Source organism: Elephantulus edwardii, unplaced genomic scaffold (assembly GCF_000299155.1).
Source record: "Elephantulus edwardii isolate Elephantulus edwardi_28Jun2011 unplaced genomic scaffold, EleEdw1.0 scaffold00027, whole genome shotgun sequence".
Classification (NCBI taxonomy): domain Eukaryota; kingdom Metazoa; phylum Chordata; class Mammalia; order Macroscelidea; family Macroscelididae; genus Elephantulus; species Elephantulus edwardii.
The window spans coordinates 17,652,463-17,668,954 of NW_006399777.1; the positions used below are offsets into that span (position 1 = coordinate 17,652,463).

A 16,492-nucleotide genomic window follows, 5' to 3' on the forward strand; every position below is an offset into this window, starting at 1 on the left:
GGAAGCCGGCACCTAGGTGGTGTGGGTGCACCGTGGAAAGTGAATGGTGGAGTTGACGGTTTTCTTTGCCTTCCCAAGAATACTGGTGCCTGAGAGGAAGACAAATCTTTAAGGCCAACATGGAGCAGCTGCCATGTGCCCCAAACAACGAGGTATCAGAGCTACAACAGAGCAGCCAGAGGAAGAAAGATAAGATGCTGGCAGCCCTGCCTTCAGGGCGTGAGCTGGACCAGCACCGGGAGCTGGAACTGAAGCAGGAAGCTCAAGCATTTAAAGAAGCCAGTCTACTCACACCCATGTTTATTGCAGCTTTGTCACAATAGCAAAGAGTTGGAAAGAACCCAAGTGCCCATCAACAAACAAATGGATAGAGAAGCTGTGGTATATTCACACAATGGAATACTACGCAGCACTGAAAAGCAAGGGACTCATGAAATATTATACAAAATGGGTGACCCTGGAGGACATCATGCTGAGTGAAATATCTCAGTCACAAAAAGAAAAATAATGCATAATTCTACTGTTAAAAAAGAAGCCTGACATAGGACTTAGGGGGGAGATGGAAAAAGAGGGAATAAATTATGTATACTGCATTGAAACAGATGAGGGAAAGAACTGTTTAAAAGGGATATGTGATTAGGTATTTTTGTCATGACGGGAGTCCAGAACAAAGGCTGCATAGTGGAGTGGCCTTGGGAGGAGGGATTGTATAACAACGAAAGAATTTTTCTTTTACTTTTCTTTTTTTTTTTCTTTTACTTTTCAAAGAGAAGAGTGAACTGGGGGGCAAGGGGTGGGCAGGGAGACAAGTGCAACAGTGAATGAATTGAAATCCAAAGTCTCTGTAAACTTTCATTAAAATTAATTTAAAAAATTCACAAGAGAAAAAAAGCCATCTGCTGTACAATAAACACAAAAATTCTACCCTCAAGTCAGAACTGGTCAGGTATGACTCCCAGCTGGGTTTTCGAAGCTACACACTCATGGGAGTAAACTGTCCCCGTTTCTCCAGCAGAGCCATGTTTTGCTGTTGTTATTGTTGTGTGCCTTCAAGTCAGAACCAACTCACAGCTGACCCTCCAGCAGTTTTCAAAGGCACTGGAGGGGGCCTGTCGATCCTTCTTCCATGGAGCCGCTGGTGGATTTAACTCTGTGACTAGCTTACCACTAGGCCATCAGAGCTGGCACTCAAATTTCCAGAGAGGCTTGGCTTTGGATTAGCAGTGACACTCTCTAGTGACTGTGCCAACAGAGCTCCCAAACCCAAGAAAGGGAAGCAGAGAAGCTGTGCCTCTGCCTGGGGGAAGCCTGAAGAAAATGTGTCAGCTGTGGCCTTAACAGGGGAAAATCCAATGGCACTCGAACCACCCAGCCTCCAGTGCTTCACATAGATGTGGGGTCTCTGACTGTGAGGTCCACAAACTGAAAGACTAGCGCAAAAACTGGGCCAGATTCAGGGAGTCTATGGTCCCTCTTGGGGAAAGGAACATTCATATCCAAAAGCATTTAAAAACATCAACCACAAACCATGAAAGATCCACACCCCAAAAACTAGAAATGCAAAGAAAATGTATAAAGCAATTGTGTTTAGAATTCTTTAAGAGCCCACTGGAAGCCATACACAAAACTGCTTTTGTTAGCTGTCAGCAAGTCAGTTCTCTCTCAGAGGAATCTAAGGTTGAAGAAAAAGGTTAAGTATTTTAGAAATTTAAAGGATAGAAAATGAACTTGTAATTTAGTGAAAAGGTAAATAGAGATTACTCAAAGATGAAAAGAGTGTCTCCATGTGTTAAACTGGAATATAAATCTGAAGGAGTAACAATACAAGGTTATAAAGTACAAAGACTTGGAAGATGTAACACAGAAGATGCAACCAGAGAGCAGAAATAACAGTTTAATCAGAGATCCAGAAAATGAGAAGTGAGACTCGGGGAATAACAGGGTCTCAAAGCCAGTGGTGAAAATGACCCAGGACTGAAGATCACACTTGAATTCCAAGCATGACCAAATTAAGGCCACCCCTTGGGACACACAGCCAAGTCTACTCCTAAATAGAGGCACGGGGGCAGGCAAATTACCCACAAAGAAATGACCACCAGGTTGATAGCAACCATTTCACCAGCAACAGCAGGGTCTAACGTCAGGAATAAGACCTTCAGTTTATTATTTTATACTCAGCTAAAAAAATTAAAAAGTAGGCCTGATAATAACAGTTTCAAATAAACAAAGGACAAGAACTCTTGCCACTTATTCATTCTCCTGAGAACACTTTTAAACAGTATGCGCCCCCCTGCAAAAAAACAAAAACAAACAAACAAAAAAAAAAACAAAAAACAACCCAATAACAAAACAGTATACCCAGAGCAGGTAAAACCTAAATCTAAAAAAAAAAGAGAAAAAGAGTGAGGTATAAGAAGCAATAGGGAGCGAAGGAGCAAAGACCTCCATCAGCATCTTGGTAAGCAGTCAGTAATCACTGAATATGAGGGGGAAAACATTAAATGTTGGGGGCTTAAAAACAAGAGGAAAAATGAAAGAACTTACAGTTCAAGACAAGACAATAGATACTACTAATTTCTACAAAGAGTAGAAATAGAATACTTCTAAATCAGAATAAGCTAGAAGAAAAGATTTTAAAATAAAGAAATAAATGATGGGCATATATTCATTTATGACTAGAGGGAGTTCTGGTGGAAAGGAGCTGCACTGCCAACCCGAAGGCACACGGTTCAAATCCAGCAGCTGCTCTGTGGGAGAAGGATGGGCAATCTCCTCCTGTGCAATTCACTGCCTCTGAACACCCGCTGGAAGGTCAGCTATGACTCTGTTCCAACTCGAAAGTTCATAACAACATCATCAAGATGAGGATTTAAGTGAGTTCAGTTTTTTCAAAACTTTTTATTACAACTGTAGTGAAAGCTTACAGAAAAGAAGTGGTTTTCCACTTAAGTCATGCACTTTACGTTGTGTGTGACGGATGATAATCCCCACTGTGTAACAGCACTCTTCCTCCTCCCTCTCTATGAGCCCCATTTCCATCCTTCTTTTTGCCTACTCCTTCCTGCCTCCTGCGTTCTATCTCTGGGCAAATGCTGGCCTTGGAGTCATCCTCATCTCCAAATTTTAAAGATAACTTATTCTATTTACCCAAAATAGCTGGAACAAAACTAATTACACTTTCAGTCATTTAATATTTGGAATTGGTAGGAAAAATACTATTTTTGACACATTGATGGCAAAATTTAAAATTAAGGGAGCTCAAGTGGCCTAGTGGCAAGAAGCTGTGCTGCAATCCCGAAGGTACACGGTTTGAATCCACCAGCTGCTACACAGGAGAAGAAAGGACAATCTCCTCCCATGCACTTAACTGACCCAGTTATGGATCAGTTACGACTCCACAGTACACAACAACAACTTGGTACAATTACCCTTGAGAGAACACACAGAGATGGATTGCCTATGATAAAACAATAATAAGTTACTGAGTTGGAGATAACTCAATTGTCTGAGAAATAAAAGTCACATAGCACGGTCATCTGTGAGCAAGCCCACCTTTCTCCCCCGGAGGATTCAAACCTCCAGAGGCTCCACCTTCGGGTGAGGAGCACAATTCCCTATAGACTCTCTAAAAATCTAAGCCTAAAGCCTAAAAATGGCCACTTCAGAAATAACAACCAACTGTCACATTTGGTCGAGTCTAAGATGGCACTATTTAAGACAGCTGTTTTCTGGTACCACTAAGAAAGAGAAAATACTTCCACTATCAACTCTCAAGTTCAAAGATGATGAAATGTGTCACCATCAGTTTCTATCCAAGAACAAGTAAGAATAAAGTGTCTCAAACGGTGGCGCACATATTTAGAGAAAAGACTTGTAACTGCCAATTCAGAGCTGAGATTAGATATTAAAAGAAATGGAAAAATCTTTTTCTGAACTCTGAGGCATTAATTTAAGAACTGCCATATATAATGCTAGATTTTAATAGCTTCTAAGAGCCTTAGCTTCAAAATTCTTTTGAAGATTTTAATAGTTTTACTTGTAATTAAATTCACCTCCAAGGGAAAAAAAATTTGTAACAAATGTAAATAAGAGTTAACAAATTTCCAAACACTCTAAGACGTCCTTTAAATATTTTCTGTAATCTTCACAAAAGCAACCCGGACTGGCTGAGCCCAGGCCCGACTTCACTTCCACTGCACGGTCCCCACGCTCTCTCCCAAGCAGCGACAGCAGTCAGCACAGTGGCCTCAAGAGCAACATCTGAACCCACTTCACGTCTTCCTACTTACCTGGCTGAAGCCTTAAAACGCTCTAAGAACTGAAGCCTCAAACTCTCATGGCCAGGGAGGTCAATCAAGGTCAGGCTACTTCCCTAAGGATGAAAAAAAATAATAACAAGAGCAATCATGTTATTAATGTATAATTTCATAATTAATAATTATTATTTTATTAATAATTATGGTCTGTGCATTTGCTATATAGAGGTAACTCATCGTGGCTGCTCTGATGCTAAACACTGTGACAGTGATGTGTCAAATGTGATAATGGCTACCCATGGTGGACAGCGTTTGGTGGAGCTCCCCAATTAAAACAAGCTTGGAAGCAGGAGTGGCATCCACTTCCGAAATAGCTTGCCTCCGGAAACTCCATGAACTTGGAGAAACGATGAACGTTATCCAAGTGTTCAGGTCTTTCGTTAATAGGGTCACTATGAGTCACTTACAACTCGACAGCATTTAACAACAATAACAAGATAATTTATAATTATTACTACTAAGTATTTTTACTAATAATATTTATATAATAATTAAGTGTAAGATACATTACACATATATTAAAATAATTATTCATAATAATTAATTTATATTCAGAATATGAACAATAACAACAATAATATTTCAGTCCAAGTCCATGTTTGGCAGCACGGACACTTAGTACTGGATTTCAGGTAGCAGATCCATTAACGAAGGCCTTGAGCTAATGTTCAGTGAATATCTTAATTTGAAAATTAGTTTAGTAGAGATCTAACTGTGAATAAAGGCAGACATGGTCTCTGCTCTAACACAGCTTATTGTATGAGGAAGGTCAACATAATGTAAAATGACATTTGATGTTACAGCTGCAGCTTCGATAATGGTTCTAAGGGCACATCAGAACCCTGGTCCTGTCTGGAGGAGGTAGGGAAATACGTCTATCTGAGGATTAGGTGATACACTAAAAAAAAAACAAACAAAAAATCCACAACCCTTAAGCTCATTAGCATCGAGCATGAACCAACTGACCTTCCAGCAGGTAGTCAGAGGCCATAAATCACATGGGAGGAGACTGCTTTATCTTTCTTCCAGGGAGCAGCTGGTGGATTCAAACTGCCTGCCTAGGGGCTGACAGCACCACTCCTTACTCACTACCCCACCAAATGATACACTGTTGTTGTTGCTGTTATGTGCTGTCAAGTCCCTTGGGACTCATAGCGACCCCCTACGTACAACAGCCCTAAACTCTGCTCTGTCCTGTGCCGATCTCATTGCCTCTGACACACCCATCCCGATTACCCCAGTCACTTAATCAATCCACCTCATAGAGGGCCTTCCCCTCCTGCGCTGTCCCTCCACCCTCCCAAGCATGATGTCCCTCTCTAATGACTGGTCTCTCCTTACAACATGTCCAAAGTATGTCAGACAAAGCCCCAGAATCCTTGCCTCCAAGGAGCCACCCGGTGTAACCCTCTCCAGATGAATGTTTGTTTTCTTAGCAGTCCATGGTAACCTCAATACTCTTCTCCAACACCAAAGCTAGTATGATTAAACAGAAAGTCATGAAAAAACAGCAACAAATAAATCAAATTTAAAAAACAAAAACAAACAAACAAAAAACCCCAAAAAACAAAAATCTGCAGCTCTTGAGTCAATTCCAACCCAGGGTGACCCTTTGGCAAGTTTCTAAGGTCATAAATCTTTACAGAATCCATATCTTTTCCCTGCAGAGCAACTAGTGGATTCAAACCACCAATCGTCTGGTTAGCAGTCAAACCAATGACACACTACTCTACCTGGGCCCCTAAAGCTAAGGATCTAAGTGTTACTATACAACATGACAGGTATCTGAGGGATCCTCTATCTTTGTAACATAGCACCTTCTTATCATTTCTACCTCTAGTTTTTTAAAGGTAGATTTTAATTTTTTTTTTATTTTTATGTGTGTGTACCGTCAAATCAGATCTGACTGGTACAGGAGGAGATTGTCCCTCCTTCCTCGGCAGAGCATCTGGTGGATTTGAACCGTGTGCCTCTGGGATTGCAGTGCAGCTTCTTGCCACTAGGCCACCAGAGCTCCCCTTAAAGGTAGATTTTAAAGGCAATCTGTCGAGTAGACACACACGTCTTTTACCACGCTCTCGAATACCTGGTCCCAAGTGTACTCACTGAAACACACTGGGCTGTGACCCTATTAAGAAGCCCCACAATGAATGAATGGAGATTAAAAAAAAAAGCCCCATTCACCACTGCAGATCTTCACCCCTGACCTCAGGATCAATGGAGGTGCAGCTATTACGCTCAGGAAGACCATTATATGTAGCCCTGGTACACACATCAGACCTATTACTGACCGCTGCTCGGATAGATGTTCCACTTCCCCCACAGGCCGACACGACCACCAGTCCCCAGGAAGGAGCCAGGCAGCATGCATCGCTTTCCCACAACTCCCGTGGACTTCACTATGCTCTTCCAGGCTGTGCAGCCCCCACAAGGGTAAGTGTACGATGTCAAAGCAGCCTCTTAATTTGAAGTACAAGCATTCCAGCTTGTGACCTCATACTCCATTTCAAATTAGGTACTATACCACAAACCATAAACAACCAGAGACCCATGACGATTTACAAAGATTAGATCTAAAGGCTAGGAAAACAAACAGATTCATCCTAGAGAGGGTTAAACCGGGTGGCTCTTTGGAGGCAAGGATTCTGAGGCTTCGTCTGACATACTCTGGACATGTTGTGAGGAGAGACCGGTCCTTGGAGAAGGACATCATGCTTGGGAGGGTGGAGGGACAGCGCAGGAGGGGAAGGCCCTCTATGAGGTGGACTGATTCAGTGACTGGGATAATCGGGATGGGAGTGTCAGAGACAGTGCGATTGGCACAGGACAGAGCAGAGTTTAGGGCTGTGCTACACAGGGTCGCTATGAGTCGCAAGCAACTAGACGGCACATAACAACAACAGATCTAAAAGCCAAGGGGTGGGATGCGAGAGGAAAGTAGGTAAAATGACTAGTGCATTTTCTATAGCAGCACCATGCTGTAAACAGTGTGCAGCTAACAACTTTACATTTTCTATTTGTTGTGGAGGCAAGGATTCTGAAGCTCCGTCTGACCTACTCTGGCTGGGCATGTTGCAAGGAGGGACCAGTCCTTGGAGAGGGACAACATGCTCAGGAGAATGGAGGGATAGTACAAGAGAGGAAAACTCTAGATGAGATGGCTTGACTCAGTGACTAGGTAAAATGGAGGTAGGTGTCTCAGCAACACTTGCTGCTGTTGTTCCGTGCCATTGAGTCACCTGCAACTCACAGACCCCAGGTCAAATAGCTGTGGACTACTTCCTATTCTGAGCCTGTCTCACTGTCTGTATTACCTGGATTAATGAATGACCTTATAAATCTTAAACTATAAACCCAGAATCTTTGGGAGTTCAAGGAGAACTGGGCCAGGAACATTGCCATCATTGGAAAGTGCAAAATTTTCTCAAAGACATCTAAAGGAAAGTCTCTTTATCATTGCTTACAATGTAGCATTCTGGACACACCACAAAGCAGGTGGGAGGAACTGAAGAAGAAGGGGAGTAAAAGCTGGAAAATCATTCTAATTCCCCATTTACTGGTGCACCTCGCCCTCATTCCATCACTTACTCACCAAAGATTTATAAAGCCTTATTATCAGCTTGATGGCTAATGCCTACATTTTGGAGCTAAGGGGTATATAGAAAGTCTTTCCTGTGATTCTTTTTCATATTTTTTAAATATAGGCACACATACTTTATTACAGCATTGTTTGTAAAGAACAAAAGGTTACAACAGCAAACAAAGTGAATGGCTATTAAGTGTCTTTTAAAATGGAAAGAGATACAGATGTCTGTATACACACAGAATATTTAGAGGTTACACATGAAATGTTTAAGAGTTACTGCTTCAAAGGAAGGAGTCTGGAAAACAGAGCCAGGGAAGGTAAAGTTACTTTTCACCAAATATTCGTTTAACTTTGTAAATTTTTTGTCCCATGTACATCTATCATCCATTAAAACGGCAAATGAAAATGAAAAATTTAATACCTATCCTTCAGAATTCATAGTAAAGTTAGAAAGACACAGAAACAAACTAATTAAACGTGAGGCAACATCAGTGTACATGAAAGTCCAACACAACAGGAGGGGGCCAGGGGCAATCTGAAGTATGTATGTTTAGGTACGGAATCTGTCTTATGGATGGAAGTTATAAAAGTAAGTTAAGAGCCTTTCTACAAAGATGGCACCAAAAGCGAAGAAGGAAGCCCCTGCCCCTCCCAAAAGTGAAGCCAAAGCAAAGGCGTTAAAGGCCAAGAAGGCGTCCTGAAGGGCATCCACAGCTACAAAAGAAAGAAGATCTGCGCGTCACCCACCTTCCCACGGCCTAAGACGCTGAGACCCACAAATGCAGCCCCAATACCCCAGAAGAGCACCCCTGGGCAAACAAGCTTGACCACTAGGCTACCCTCAAGTCTCCCCTGACCACTGAGTCAGCCATGAAGGAGACAGATGATAACAACACACTTGTGTTCACTGTGGATGTCAAGGCCAACAAGCACCAAATCAAACAAGCTGTAAAGAAGCTCTATGACACTGATGTAGCCAAGGTCAACACTTTGATCAGGTCTGATGGAGAGAAGAAGGCCTGTGTTCGACTTGTTCCTAACTATGATGCTTTGGATGTTGCCAACAAAATTGGGATCATCTAAACTGAGTCCAGTTGGCTAATTCTAAATACAAACCTTTCTCACAAGAAAAAAAAAAAAACCAAAGTAAGTTAGAACTATTATTTAGACCCTCAGTAAAGTAACACTGTCAAACTCAAGACTTCACGAACTCCTTACCCTGTTATTGTTGACTCTGTAGAGCGCTGAACTATCAGTGATGGATGTCTGCGTATCTCTGTAAAGTCCAGTTAACAACTGTAAAAGACAAGATGGAAATAAACACATTAGCATTGTCGTTGTATACAGTCAAGTCAGAAGCACATCAAAGCAGGGTTTCAGAGGCAATGAACTGTGGGAGACAGCCCATCTTCTCCCCGCCAAGAAGCTATGAATTCAAACCAGGTGCCTTTGAGTGGGCAGCCAAACTCCTTCCCACTTCTCCACAAAAGCTTCATAAAACACATTACTAGTTAATCTAAAAAGAGCACTGTTGTTCTTGCTCTCTCCTGATTAAAATTTTAAAAGGTGGATGCTAAATTAAAAAAAAAAGTGGATGCTGATTGCAAATCTCTTATAAAATAACTCAACTGATTAGTCCCAGAAGAAGTAGTAATTACAGATTAAGCAGAGGTCACTGAATCCTGTTTCTTCAGTGCTCTGGCATCCTTAGACGCAGAGTGAAAGGAACGAGGGTCTAGAAAACTAAATGCTGGGACACAACAAGTGTAAGACAGCAGAAGCAGTTAACCAATTCCATTTCTAGTTTATGGCTTTTTCCATGGTCCTTTTTTTTGTTCTCCTCAAATAATCAGGAATTAAACTCCCAAGTTTGCTAGCATCAGTTTCTTTGAATTTTCTTTTTCATCAGCTGAAAGAAGTAGTAGGATGTCCTAAAATTCCCTAATAAATTCAACGAAGGGAAGAGGTGACAAAAAACCACTTACCCTGATAAACAGTAATGTCTTCCCCGAGTCACAAAGGCCAACCAGGAGGACAGCTCTCTGACTGCTTCTTCTGCTGCGGATGAACTTCCAGAACACTGCAGGGCAGACAGAAAAACAACCACATGCTTAGTGATCAAAAAGTTTGCATGAACGGATGGGAGGGAGAGTGGGAATCACTATGAAAACAATTCATCACAAAGATGACACACACACCACCTTGCTTGCTGAAAGTGAAAAGGACTTGAAGCAATTGCTGAAGACGATCAAAGCCTTCAATACTGATAACACCTCAACATCAAGAAGACAAAAATCCTCCCACCGATAGGGGAACATTATGACAGAGGAAGAAAAGATTGAAGTTGGCAACGATTTCATCTGATTCAGATCCGTAATCAACACCCTCAGTAGTAGCAGTCAAGAAATCAAAAGACGTATTGCAAAAAACAAACAATTTTTTTTTCCCTCTGGTGGCCTAGTGGCAAGAAGCTGCACTTCAATCCCAGAAGTAAGTGGTTCGAATCCACCAGATGCTCTGCTGGAGAAGGAGGGGCAATCTCCTCCTGTACCAGTCAGATCTGATTTGATGGTACACACACACACACATACAAAATAATAATAATAATAAAAAGACAGCTGCATTGGGAAAATCTGTCTGCCATCAAGAAGCTCCCTCCCCACAATGCTAACAAGTAATGATGTCACTTTAAAGAGTAAAGTACGCTTCCACCGGAGGCCTACACGCCGCCCTCTCTAGTGATCCCAGAGAAGTTGCAGCACATTTTGTGAGTACTCAACACTAACATCGATGGGCGGCAGGAAAGAGCCTTTGCCATCACTGCCAGGAAGGGTGCAGGGCGAAGATATGCTCATGTGGTGTTGAGGAAAGCAGACACTGACCTCACCAAGAGGGCAGGAGAGCTTACAGAAGAGGAGGTGGAGCGTGTGATCACCACTATGCAGAATCCACCCCACTACAAGATTCCAGACTGGTTCTTGAACAGACAAAAAGACGTGAAGGATGGGAAACAGAGCCAGGTTCTGGCCGATGGTCCGGACAACAAGCTTTGTGAAGACCTGGAGCGACTGAAGAAGATCTGTGCCCACAGAGGGCTACGCCACTTTTGGGGCCTTCAAGTTCGAGGCCAGCACACCAAGACCACTGGCCATATGGCCTACTGTGCGTGTGTCCAAGAAGAAATAAGTCTGTAGGCCTTATCTGTTAATAAATAGTGTATACACCTTCAAAAAAAAGGAGTAAAGTGTAAAGTGCACCTGATCCAGGCCATGGTCTTTGCAATTAATCACTATGCAACCAACAGGTAATAAGGATAACAAAAGAACTGACACCTCTGAATTGGAGCTTTCCAGAAGAGTCCTGAATATCCCATGGACTGCCAAAATAAGGAACAGGTAAGTGTTGGAGAAGGTGCAGCCAGCGTGCTCCTTCAGGTGAAGGACGGTGACATGACACTTCATCTCACAATCTTTGGGCATGCCTGTTAGGAGGGCCGGTTCTTGGGGAAAAGACATCAAGCTGGGAAAGGCAGAGGGTCAGCAAAAGAGAGGGAGACGCTCAACAAGATGGACTGACAGTGACTGTAACCGGAGTAACACATCTGTCAGAGCGGATGAGGACGGCACAGGACAGGGCAGAGCTGAGGTCTGTTACTCAAAGGCTCACAAAGAGTGCTGGTCAATTCCATGGCTTCTAACACCAGGAACAGCAAAGCAGCTCATTCTCCTGAAAACTTACTTTCATAAACGTATAATAGCTATTCCGCTATTATTAGTGTTCCTACTGTAGTCAGTGTGTCCCGATTACTACCAACCACACTCAGCTTTTCAGGGTCCACACCACCCACCCACATGGCGTGTTCAAGTGTCATCGTGCCCTGCCCCGTGTTCCCCAAGGCCCAGCTCGCAAACACAGGGAGTTCCAAAGTCGTGGAAGGCCCGACTCTCAGCAGCAAATGCAATAGAAGGTGGGTGCACGCATGACAGCGGCCGCTAATGGAAAAATACTAACTCGTGCTACTATATGGTCGGACGTCGCCAAGGATCATCGTGCAGCTCAAGGGGGGCAAGGGATGGTAAAATGGGTGAGTCTCCCTCTCTCGGGGTCCCCACGATGTGTCCCCATGGCCCTGCACCCCGCACAGGCAGAGCCGAGGCCCGAACCCGCGCCGCACCCACCCTCGCCAACAGCCGGCCGCTTACCCAGCGTCAGCAGCACCGCGATGAACGCCACCACCACCGACACCAGCGCGGGGTCCCTCTGCTGAAGCTCCTGCCGCAGTGAGTCGAGGTAGGGCTGGAAGCCTCCGCCGGCACCGCCTCCATCCCGGAGTCGCTCGGAGCCCGCAGCGGCCATGGACAGTCAGATCTCTGACCCACCAACACCCTCGCCAAGAAGGCCACGTGGCCCTGCGCTCTGCGCAGGCGTGAGAGCGGTGGCTCACGGGAGTGGTAGTTCCTGGGGCGGCAGGTCGGATAAAGGCCTGCTGGGAGTTGTAGTTCGCTGTGACACATGCCTCTATCCAACTAATGGGACCAGCCTATTAAACCAACTCACTGCTGGCCAATCATTTATACACTGAGGCTGTTAATATTTTTTCTTTTCTTTTTTTTTTAAATTGACCTGCAGATAGTAATCGGTTCACATTATGTTTCTCTCGTTTACATTGTGTTTCATTTACATCGTGGGCCTTTTTTTCTTTTTTTTTAAAAATATTTCACTAATTTTAATGAACATTTACAGAAACTTCGGATTTTCATTCATTCATTGTTGCACTTTTTTCTTTTATAGACAGATAACTGAGATTTCCAGCCAGGCCAGATTGTAACCTTGAGCCTCAGTTAGAGGCTGCTTCATACTATAGTGCACATGGCTGATGCTTTTGGGGTCTCTTATAAGTGCATCTGGTTCAGGCCATGGTAATTCCAATCACTTGCTATGCATTTGAGAGCTGGACAATGAATAGGCATGACTGAATAATTGATACCATTGAGTTGTGATACTGGAGAAGAATATTGAACATCCCATGGACGTCCAAAAGAACAAATAAACATGTCTTGGAGAGGGCACAGTTGGAGTTCTTTGGAGGCAAGGACAATGAGGCTTTATCTCACATACTTTGGACATGTAGATAAGAGGGGCTATTCCTTGGAGAGGGACATGATACTGGGAAGGGTGGAAGGTCGAAGAAGGAGAGGAAGATCCTCAACCAGGTGAATTGGAAGATCCTCAACCAGGTGAATTGACGGAGTGAGGGGAGCTCTGGTGGCCTAGTGGCAAGAAGCTGCAACTACAATCCCAGAGGTGCACGGTTCGAATCCACCAGATGCTCTGCCGGGGAAGGAGGGGCAATCTCCTCCTGTACCAGTCAGATCTGATTTGACAGTACACGCACACAAAAATAATAAAATTTAAAAAAATAGAAAAAAAAAAAAAGACGGAGTGAGCGCTAGTGTGTCAGGAAATGTGAAGATGGCACAAGATAGGACAGGGTTCAGATCTGTTGTCCATAAGGTGGCTGTGAGTCATACTAGATTCAACGACACCTAACAACAACCCTGGGAGAAAAAGGAAGGTGGCCTTAGCCACAGCTGTCATGGTTTAAAAGTGTCTCCTGTCCATTCACTCAGATTTGGACTCACACATGGGTGTCAGAGCAATGTGGAGGACAAGAGACACCAAGATGGTTTACTAGGCAACACTTGACTGGAGTTTATGGGGAAGTATCAACACTCACTCCTTCCCGTCTGTCTCCCCCCAAAGTGCTCGTGCCTTCACATTTCACATTTGTCTTTGTTATCTGTCATTGTTAGGTGCTGTTGAGTTGAGTTTGACTCATGGTGACCCTGTGACCAACAGCCCTGAACCCTGCCTCATCACATTCCATCCTCATTGCTGCAGACACTGTGTCAATCAAGAGAAACCACAAGTGGATGGCTTTACAACCAACAGAAATGTAAGCTATTTGAGAGGCTAGATAGAGGGTTGCAGCCTAAGGGAAGACCTTCTAGCAACATCAGGTGTGGGGCAAAGTCCTTGTTTCTTTCCACATTTTGTGGTGTGGGCCTGTTGTTCCCTGAGGACCTCCATGTGTCTGGCCTTTCATGGTGTCAATGACCCAGAGGCCCAAGCTGAAAAAAGACTATTTTCAAATAGCCTTTGACTATGTAGTCTTTAAACAATAAATAAATAAAATAAAGTTTTTATTTTATGCTGGTTGACGTACAAAGTTCGTATACATTGTTTTTCACACTGAATCTTTCCCATTTCCTTTACCCACTCTGCTTCTATCCATCAAATTGTGAGACCCTACAGTTAGCCTCCTGCCTATCCTCACCCCTCTGTTCCTACCCTCCCGCCCCACTTGGATCCTCATACATGTTTTACTAGTTATCTTTCTATTTCTATGACTATGGTCTTCTACAGTATTTGTCCTTATGGGACTAAGTGTACTGTGTAGTTTTGTCGGAGTATTTCCATTTTTTGTTGTTGTTATGTGTCTTTGACTCACCTGTGACTAATGGCGACCTCTGCCCTGTCCTGAACCAGACTCTGTCTCTGACACACCTAACCTTATACAAAGAGAACTGAGCCCCCTCCAACTCAATTCATTTCCCTTCTTTTTGATGTCTAGTGAGATAAAATTAGTTGCCACATTCTACGGGTACCCCCCCCCCATATCTGATTAGGACTATGATGAATTGGGAAAGACACCCTCTGACCCTTAATCCTCCTACAACTAGTTGTTGTTGTTTGTTTTGGTTTCATTTTTTTTTTTTTTTTTTACAACTACTTGGAAGCAGGAGTGGCATCTACTTTCTAAACAAGGTGCCTCTGGAAACTCTATGAACTTAGAGAAATGATGATAGTTATAGAACAGGGTTCAGGTCTTTTGTTTGTAGAGTCGCTATGAGTTGTGCTCGACTTATTGGCAATCAACAACAACAATTAAATTTGTTTTATCAGATTATGTAGGATTATTCTATGGTTTCCACATTATACCATTATGTAAACTATTTTTGGAAGAGGGCACAATTCAATCCATAACACTCAAGGACAATCTCTTTTCTGCTAATCAAAGAAGTTGTGTTTCTTTTGCTTCTAAATGTCCTGATATTGTCAAAAGAGTGGAGAGTTTTCAGGACATATTTCCTCATTCCTTAAGATAAATCATTTCCTAATACCAGGAGTCAGAATATGCATATTATTTCATTTTCAAATTTTTCCTTAGCAATCATTTGAAAAACAGTTAAAGTAGCTTATTTGTTTTTAGTATGGAAATCACATATGAAGGTATGAAAGTAGATAATTAGAACCTCTTGAAGATTAAATCTCTACGTAATTCATCTAGAAAAGTAAAAGAGAATCAGCAAATTAGCAAAAGAATATTTGTTAGTGATACATCTGATAAGGGGCTTATCTCTAAAATTCATAGAAAATGCCAATATCACAACAAGAAAAGCACAAAAACTCCCATAAAGGGCAGAGAAATGGCTTGTCCTCATTACACACCCAAAGTATGTTAGATGAGGTTTCACACTCCTCGACTTGAAGGAGCACTTGTGTTGCACTTTCTCCAAGGCAGATTTGTTTGTTCTTTTGGCAGTCCATGAGATATTCAATGTTCTTCACCAACACCCCAATTTAAAGACATCAATTTTTGATGATGATGATGATGATGACGATGTCTTCTTTACCCATTCTCCAACTTTGAGAAGCATAGGAAGCAATTGAAAGTACCAACACTTGGATAAGATGCACCCTACTTAGTCTTTTAAACTGATTTCCTCACATGTTAACACCTTATAAAGCTCCTTGGCAGCAGATTCCCCAGTGCAACATATCTTTTTGATTTTTTGACTACTGCTACCATGGGTGTTGATTGTGAATTCAAATAAAATTAAATCATTGACAACCTCAGTCTTTTCTCCGTCTAGCATGATGTTGCCTATTGCTCCAGGGGTGAGGATTTTTGTTTTTCTGATCTACTCCATATTGAAGGCTATCGTCTTTGACCTTCAGCAGCAGGTGTTTCAAGTTCTCTTCGCTTTCAGCAAGTAAGGTTGTGTCATCTGCACAACACAGATTGTTGATGAGTCTTCCTCCAGTCCTGATGTTCCATGCTTGCTTCTTCATGTCGTCCAGAGTCTCAACTGATTTGCTCAGCATGCAGATTGAATAGTAGAGAAAGGATACCACCTTGCTTGAGTCATACGTTTCCAGATTTTTAAAAAAATGACATTGTGTGTGGGTGTGTGTGGGTGTGTGTGTGTACTGTCAAATCAGATCTGACTGGCACAGGAGGAGATTGACCCCTCCTTCTCCAGCAGAGCATCTAGTGGATTCGAACCGCGTACCTCTGGGATTCTTGCCACTAGGCCACGTTTTCAGCTTTTAAATCATGCAGTACTCCCTTGTTCTATTCAGACAGTGGCTTCTTGATTTAGGTGGTATACCAATTGATATATTTCAGTTAACAGATGCTGCCCTGGACATGCTCACCAAGTTGTGCTAAGAAATCTGGAGAACGACCACTTGGCCAACTGACTGGAAGAGATCGATATTTGTTCCTATCCCAAAGAAAGGCGAC

General features: G+C 42.9%; 1 protein-coding gene across 1 annotated transcript in view; it reads right to left on the minus strand.

Moving 5' to 3' along the window:
• Positions 1-16,492, minus strand: part of TF (transferrin) — a 66,869-nt gene that overhangs the window by 8,283 nt on the left and 42,094 nt on the right. The window contains 4 exon segments of the mRNA XM_006883422.1: positions 4,290-4,372; positions 9,121-9,198; positions 9,888-9,982; positions 12,105-12,263. Of these exon segments, the coding sequence (XP_006883484.1) occupies positions 4,290-4,372; positions 9,121-9,198; positions 9,888-9,982; positions 12,105-12,263 (415 nt within the window).